Source organism: Alosa pseudoharengus, unplaced genomic scaffold (genome assembly GCF_046254945.1).
Source record: "Alosa pseudoharengus isolate Yale_2024_CS ecotype anadromous, Long Island Sound unplaced genomic scaffold, YU_APseudo_1.1 YU_APseudo_1.1_scf_7, whole genome shotgun sequence".
Taxonomy (NCBI): Eukaryota; Metazoa; Chordata; class Actinopteri; order Clupeiformes; family Clupeidae; genus Alosa; species Alosa pseudoharengus.
The window spans coordinates 2053449-2061924 of NW_027468859.1; the positions used below are offsets into that span (position 1 = coordinate 2053449).

The 8476-nt window shown below is 47.2% G+C and overlaps 1 protein-coding gene across 1 annotated transcript in view; it reads right to left on the minus strand.

The window, feature by feature from the left end:
* Positions 1-8152, minus strand: part of LOC143110004 (N-lysine methyltransferase SMYD2-like) — a 37180-nt gene extending 29028 nt beyond the window's left edge. The window contains exon 1 of the mRNA XM_076272822.1: positions 7950-8152. Within this exon, the coding sequence (XP_076128937.1) occupies positions 7950-8122 (173 nt within the window). The 5' untranslated portion in view covers positions 8123-8152. The remainder of the gene's footprint in view (positions 1-7949) is intronic.
* Positions 8153-8476: the final 324 nt, after the last annotated feature.

Here is an 8476-nt window from a genome sequence, read left to right on the forward strand (position 1 = left end):
GACTTTTCTTTTGCTGTCTATGGGACAGTGCTCTTTCACAGGAAGTTGATTTACACAGCGGCCCCATCTTGGGAAATGGGCTAATTGGGATAAATGCAGAGACCAAATTTCCCTCACGGGATCATAAGAGTATATACAAATACACACACCCATACACACATGCACACACACACACACCTAGCATGGGCTAACTGGGTAAGGAATCACACACACACATACAGTATGACACACATGGCAGGATAGTGTCCCCACACACTGTTGTTACTTTAAGTGCCCACAACAGTGCGGTGCATCAGCATGTGTGATGACATCATATCCTGTCAAACGCTCTGTGAGGTTAGCGACCCAGACTTGGAACTGCAATTGTGCAAGTGAATGTGTGTGCATGCATGTGTGTGTGTGTGTGGTGTGTTCGTGTGTATGTGTGTGTGTGTGTGTGTGTGCGCAAGTGAGTGTGTGTGTGCATGCATGTGTTTGGGTGTGTATGTGTGTGTGTACGTGTGTACATGTGTGCGTGTGTGTGCGTGTGCAAGTGAGTGTGTGTGCATGCATATGTGTGTGTGTGTGTGCGTGTTCATGTGTGTGTTCATGTGTATGTGTGCATGTGTGTGCGTGTGCGTGTGCGTGTGCATGTGTGTGTGTGTGTGACAGAGTGAATGTATGTGTGTGAGTGAGTCTGTGTGTCTAATTTCGAGACTTCATTGGTGTACTTCTCAGAGCTGTTCAGACAGGAAGGCCATGCACCTGTACTTACGAGGCCCATTGCTTAGTCCACTCTCTTACACGCTGTACTTACGAGGGCAAGCCCATTGCTTAGTCCACTCTCTTACACGCTGTACTTACGAGGGCAAGCCCATTGCTTAGTCCACTCTCTTACACGCTGTACTTACGAGGGCAAGCCCATTGCTTAGTCCACTCTCTTACACGCTGTACTTACGAGGGCAAGCCCATTGCTTAGTCCACTCTCTTACACGCTGTACTTACGAGGGCAAGCCCATTGCTTAGTCCACTCTCTTACACGCTGTACTTACGAGGGCAAGCCCATTGCTTAGTCCACTCTCTTACACGCTGTACTTACGAGGGCAAGCCCATTGCTTAGTCCACTCTCTTACACGCTGTACTTACGAGGGCAAGCCCATTGCTTAGTCCACTCTCTTACACGCTGTACTTACGAGGGCAAGCCCATTGCTTAGTCCACTCTCTTACACGCTGTACTTACGAGGGCAAGCCCATTGCTTAGTCCACTCTCTTACACGCTGTACTTACGAGGGCAAGCCCATTGCTTAGTCCACTCTCTTACACGCTGTACTTACGAGGGCAAGCCCATTGCTTAGTCCACTCTCTTACACGCTGTACTTACGAGGGCAAGCCCATTGCTTAGTCCACTCTCTTACACGCTGTACTTACGAGGGCAAGCCCATTGCTTAGTCCACTCTCTTACACGCTGTACTTACGAGGGCAAGCCCATTGCTTAGTCCACTCTCTTACACGCTGTACTTACGAGGGCAAGCCCATTGCTTAGTCCACTCTCTTACACGCTGTACTTACGAGGGCAAGCCCATTGCTTAGTCCACTCTCTTACACGCTGTACTTACGAGGGCAAGCCCATTGCTTAGTCCACTCTCTTACACGCTGTACTTACGAGGGCAAGCCCATTGCTTAGTCCACTCTCTTACACGCTGTACTTACGAGGGCAAGCCCATTGCTTAGTCCACTCTCTCACACGCTGTACTTACGAGGGCAAGCCCATTGCTTAGTCCACTCTCTCACACGCTGTACTTACGAGGGCAAGCCCATTGCTTAGTCCACTCTCTCACACGCTGTACTTACGAGGGCAAGCCCATTGCTTAGTCCACTCTCTCACACGCTGTACTTACGAGGGCAAGCCCATTGCTTAGTCCACTCTCTCACACGCTGTACTTACGAGGGCAAGCCCATTGCTTAGTCCACTCTCTCACACGCTGTACTTACGAGGGCAAGCCCATTGCTTAGTCCACTCTCTCACACGCTGTACTTACATGGGGAAGCCCATTGCTTAGTCCACTCTCTCACACGCTGTACTTACGAGGGCAAGCCCATTGCTTAGTCCACTCTCTTACACGCTGTACTTACGAGGGCAAGCCCATTGCTTAGTCCACTCTCTCACACGCTGTACTTACGAGGGCAAGCCCATTGCTTAGTCCACTCTCTCACACGCTGTACTTACGAGGGCAAGCCCATTGCTTAGTCCACTCTCTCACACGCTGTACTTACGAGGGCAAGCCCATTGCTTAGTCCACTCTCTTACACGCTGTACTTACGAGGGCAAGCCCATTGCTTAGTCCACTCTCTTACACGCTGTACTTACGAGGGCAAGCCCATTGCTTAGTCCACTCTCTTACACGCTGTACTTACGAGGGCAAGCCCATTGCTTAGTCCACTCTCTTACACGCTGTACTTACGAGGGCAAGCCCATTGCTTAGTCCACTCTCTTACACGCTGTACTTACGAGGGCAAGCCCATTGCTTAGTCCACTCTCTTACACGCTGTACTTACGAGGGCAAGCCCATTGCTTAGTCCACTCTCTTACACGCTGTACTTACGAGGGCAAGCCCATTGCTTAGTCCACTCTCTTACACGCTGTACTTACGAGGGCAAGCCCATTGCTTAGTCCACTCTCTCACACGCTGTACTTACGAGGGCAAGCCCATTGCTTAGTCCACTCTCTCACACGCTTAGTAAGCGCAACGCTGGCAACATGGACACATCTGCTAAAAGAATAGTTACAAAATGAAAACGTTATATCAATCTGACTACAAGCTCAGCTAACCCAACATATGACCCAACTAACCCAACATATGACCCAACTAACCCAACTAACCCACTAGTACAAGCTTAGCTAACCCAACATATGACCCAACTAACCCACTAGTACAAGCTCAGCTAACCCAACATATGACCCAACTAACCCACTAGTACAAGCTCAGCTAACCCAACATATGACCCAACTAACCCACTAGTACAAGCTCAGCTAACCCAACATATGACCCAACTAACCCACTAGTACAAGCTCAGCTAACCCAACATATGACCCAACTAACCCACTAGTACAAGCTTAGCTAACCCAACATATGACCCAACTAACCCACTAGTACAAGCTCAGCTAACCCAACATATGACCCAACTAACCCACTAGTACAAGCTCAGCTAACCCAACATATGACCCAACTAACCCACTAGTACAAGCTCAGCTAACCCAACATATGACCCAACTAACCCACTAGTACAAGCTCAGCTAACCCAACATATGACCCAACTAACCCACTAGTACAAGCTCAGCTAACCCAACATATGACCCAACTAACCCACTAGTACAAGCTTAGCTAACCCAACATATGACCCAACTAACCCACTAGTACAAGCTCAGCTAACCCAACATATGACCCAACTAACCCACTAGTACAAGCTCAGCTAACCCAACATATGACCCAACTAACCCACTAGTACAAGCTCAGCTAACCCAACATATGACCCAACTAACCCACTAGTACAAGCTTAGCTAACCCAACATATGACCCAACTAACCCACTAGTACAAGCTCAGCTAACCCAACATATGACCCAACTAACCCACTAGTACAAGCTTAGCTAACCCAACATATGACCCAACTAACCCACTAGTACAAGCTTAGCTAACCCAACATATGACCCAACTAACCCACTAGTACAAGCTTAGCTAACCCAACATATGACCCAACTAACCCACTAGTACAAGCTTAGCTAACCCAACATATGACCCAACTAACCCACTAGTACAAGCTCAGCTAACCCAACATATGACCCAACTAACCCACTAGTACAAGCTCAGCTAACCCAACATATGACCCAACTAACCCAACTAACCCACTAGTACAAGCTTAGCTAACCCAACATATGACCCAACTAACCCACTAGTACAAGCTCAGCTAACCCAACATATGACCCAACTAACCCACTAGTACAAGCTCAGCTAACCCAACATATGACCCAACTAACCCACTAGTACAAGCTCAGCTAACCCAACATATGACCCAACTAACCCACTAGTACAAGCTCAGCTAACCCAACATATGACCCAACTAACCCACTAGTACAAGCTCAGCTAACCCAACATATGACCCAACTAACCCACTAGTACAAGCTCAGCTAACCCAACATATGACCCAACTAACCCACTAGTACAAGCTCAGCTAACCCAACATATGACCCAACTAACCCACTAGTACAAGCTCAGCTAACCCAACATATGACCCAACTAACCCACTAGTACAAGCTCAGCTAACCCAACATATGACCCAACTAACCCACTAGTACAAGCTCAGCTAACCCAACATATGACCCAACTAACCCACTAGTACAAGCTCAGCTAACCCAACATATGACCCAACTAACCCACTAGTACAAGCTCAGCTAACCCAACATATGACCCAACTAACCCACTAGTACAAGCTCAGCTAACCCAACATATGACCCAACTAACCCACTAGTACAAGCTCAGCTAACCCAACATATGACCCAACTAACCCACTAGTACAAGCTTAGCTAACCCAACATATGACCCAACTAACCCACTAGTACAAGCTCAGCTAACCCAACATATGACCCAACTAACCCACTAGTACAAGCTTAGCTAACCCAACATATGACCCAACTAACCCACTAGTACAAGCTTAGCTAACCCAACATATGACCCAACTAACCCACTAGTACAAGCTTAGCTAACCCAACATATGACCCAACTAACCCACTAGTACAAGCTTAGCTAACCCAACATATGACCCAACTAACCCACTAGTACAAGCTCAGCTAACCCAACATATGACCCAACTAACCCACTAGTACAAGCTCAGCTAACCCAACATATGACCCAACTAACCCACTAGTACAAGCTTAGCTAACCCAACATATGACCCAACTAACCCACTAGTACAAGCTCAGCTAACCCAACATATGACCCAACTAACCCACTAGTACAAGCTTAGCTAACCCAACATATGACCCAACTAACCCACTAGTACAAGCTCAGCTAACCCAACATATGACCCAACTAACCCACTAGTACAAGCTTAGCTAACCCAACATATGACCCAACTAACCCACTAGTACAAGCTTAGCTAACCCAACATATGACCCAACTAACCCACTAGTACAAGCTTAGCTAACCCAACATATGACCCAACTAACCCACTAGTACAAGCTTAGCTAACCCAACATATGACCCAACTAACCCACTAGTACAAGCTTAGCTAACCCAACATATGACCCAACTAACCCACTAGTACAAGCTTAGCTAACCCAACATATGACCCAACTAACCCACTAGTACAAGCTTAGCTAACCCAACATATGACCCCCCCCAACTAACCCACTAGTACAAGCTTAGCTAACCCAACATATGACCCAACTAACCCACTAGTACAAGCTTAGCTAACCCAACATATGACCCAACTAACCCACTAGTACAAGCTTAGCTAACCCAACATATGACTCCCCCCAACTAACCCACTAGTACAAGCTTAGCTAACCCAACATATGACCCCCCCCAACTAACCCACTAGTACAAGCTTAGCTAACCCAACATATGACCCCCCCCAACTAACCCACTAGTACAAGCTTAGCTAACCCAACATATGACCCAACTAACCCACTAGTACAAGCTTAGCTAACCCAACATATGACCCCCCCCCAACTAACCCACTAGTACAAGCTTAGCTAACCCAACATATGACCCCCCCCAACTAACCCACTAGTACAAGCTTAGCTAACCCAACATATGACCCCCCCCAACTAACCCACTAGTACAAGCTTAGCTAACCCAACATATGACCCCCCCCAACTAACCCACTAGTACAAGCTTAGCTAACCCAACATATGACCCCCCCCAACTAACCCACTAGTACAAGCTTAGCTAACCCAACATATGCCCCCCCCCCAACTAACCCACTAGTACAAGCTTAGCTAACCCAACATATGCCCCCCCCCAACTAACCCACTAGTACAAGCTTAGCTAACCCAACATATGACCCCCCCCAACTAACCCACTAGTACAAGCTTAGCTAACCCAACATATGACCCCCCCCAACTAACCCACTAGTACAAGCTTAGCTAACCCAACATATGACCCCCCCCAACTAACCCACTAGTACAAGCTTAGCTAACCCAACATATGACCCCCCCCAACTAACCCACTAGTACAAGCTTAGGAAAATAACTCCTGAATGTAAAATTAATGGCCTGTCCAAAGATTTAGAGAGAAATGGGCTGAATGGTGGCTGTCAACTAACCCAACATATGACCCCCCCCAACTAACCCACCCAACATATGCCCCCCCCCCCAAACTAACCCACCCAATATATGACCCCCCCCCCCCCCCTCTACTCTCAGAGCAGGCTAAATCAGGCAAAGTGCTTCTAAAATATACTGTATTCAAGCTCATGTATGGGAAAGCGACCTTAAGGTCAGTGGAGTTAAGGCTTGATGTATTCTGAGTATGTTCAGTTGGCTCTGGATGACGTTACTGCGCGAAAGTGGATTTTCGTGAATGTGTGTAACGCGATGCCTACAGAAATAGATTTTATGAGGCCGCAAGGCCCCTCATCATCATTAGTGCTCGGTAGCGTCCTCGCGCAGCTGCCACCTCATACATCCTCGCCGGTGTGTTAGCCAAAGCGAGAACGCTACCCGTAGTGGATGTCTCTCTTTCTAACACACACACACACACATAGGGGCGCCTATGTGTGTAGTTTACACAGAATTGCAACTTTTACAGCACTGGCTGTAGGCTAAGTTAAAAGATGGGTACACATATGGACGTTTAAAAGCTTTTCAAAAGTGCATGCGTTTGTCGTGTCGGGGGGTTCCCCAGGAGTTTTTTTTAAATTTTGACATCTACTTAACACACCAGTTTAACGCAGTTTGGGAGGGACAGAAATACTTTTAGCCTTCAGAACAAGCTGGCTCATGTGACGTGAACATGGCTACCTTATGCATTATCACTACACTACATGGAGACATATCTCACGTTAACAATGGAGAAAACATAACATAGACTATTATATGTGCGAATGGGTTAGCACAAACTTAGCTGATGGTGAACGGAGATGCAGATCTTCATTTCTTTGCGCCACAGCCCATGTTCTGCGTTCACTCCAATGAGACAAGTGAAATACATGTTTTTAAAGACGTTTCATTTCCAGGCTATTTGCTACTATATTTACCTGCTATGCCTTCGGTTTTCATGAACAGTTAGGCTACAGGAATCCACGTCATTCGTTTATCGTTGCTTCAATCCTACCCACGTTATCTCCAGAGTTTGTATGATAAGTTTGTCAGTCAGTTTCAGCCTCTCCTCTAGCTCCTCTACACCCGTTGGGATTACGTTTTGTAACATTTTGTTACACTTTAGAATTGGAGAAGACAAAGGGGGCCTCTGCATGGATGTAGATGTAGAGCAGTACGATGTGCTCAATTATTTAGGCTAGCTCCAGAGTAGGCTAATGACGCCGCGAATACGGACACGCCGTTTATTATTATTGATTATCATTATTATTATTAGGAGGCCCCTCATTGGTCGAGGCCCCTGGGCTGAAGCCAGGGGCATGCATTAAGGCGCCAGTGCACACACACACGCGTGCGCGTGCTACCTTTAGTCGATGTCTATGCTCTTATATTGCCTAACCGTATGACATGGCAGCCACCGCCTATCTCCAGTTTTCAACAGTGAACCATTTTGTATTTTACCATAGCCGAGTTTTTATATAAAAATGATTTAATGATAAACTCCTTGTTAAAATTTTTTTTATCCTTTTGACTATTGCTTAACACAGTAGACTAGAGTGATGAAGGTCCGCACTTTGAGAAGTTAGCGCTTTGGTGAGGCATTGCATCATCATCGGCACCCACAAGGGGAGATAATTTAATAGGCGCACTTACTTCGCGAAGCAGAAATCACATAGATATCCCCTTTCGCTGACCGACAGGACGTATGCGAACGCTGGACACGCGAACAGTAGTTCCCCGACTTTGAACGGTTTGGTGACCCGGATCCCTCTGCCCTTTCCCGGACTGTCAAACTTCTCAATCCCATCCAGACCCTCCGACTTCATCGTGTTACTCTCCCGTAAGCCTTGCAAAATGCAAAAGAGCAGCAGTTGACGAGCACCAACGTTTTATTGGCTGAGAGAGCTGGGGGTCTCTGAGACTCGCGCACAGCCGCATCACCCAACTGCGCCCATGCAAGGCATCCTGCTCGGATTCCAGGAACTCCTCGCGCGAGTCCGCGCGGCTATTAACTTGTTTATCAAAGAGTTTGCTCTGCGTAGTGCATACGCTCTCTCACGCACTCGCGCGGTTATCCCCGTAGGTTTCCATTCTAGTTCGTTGTCAAATCCTCAGGCGTATGAGAGTATCATGGCTCTCTGTCCAACAACGTAAAGGGACACACACACACACACACACAG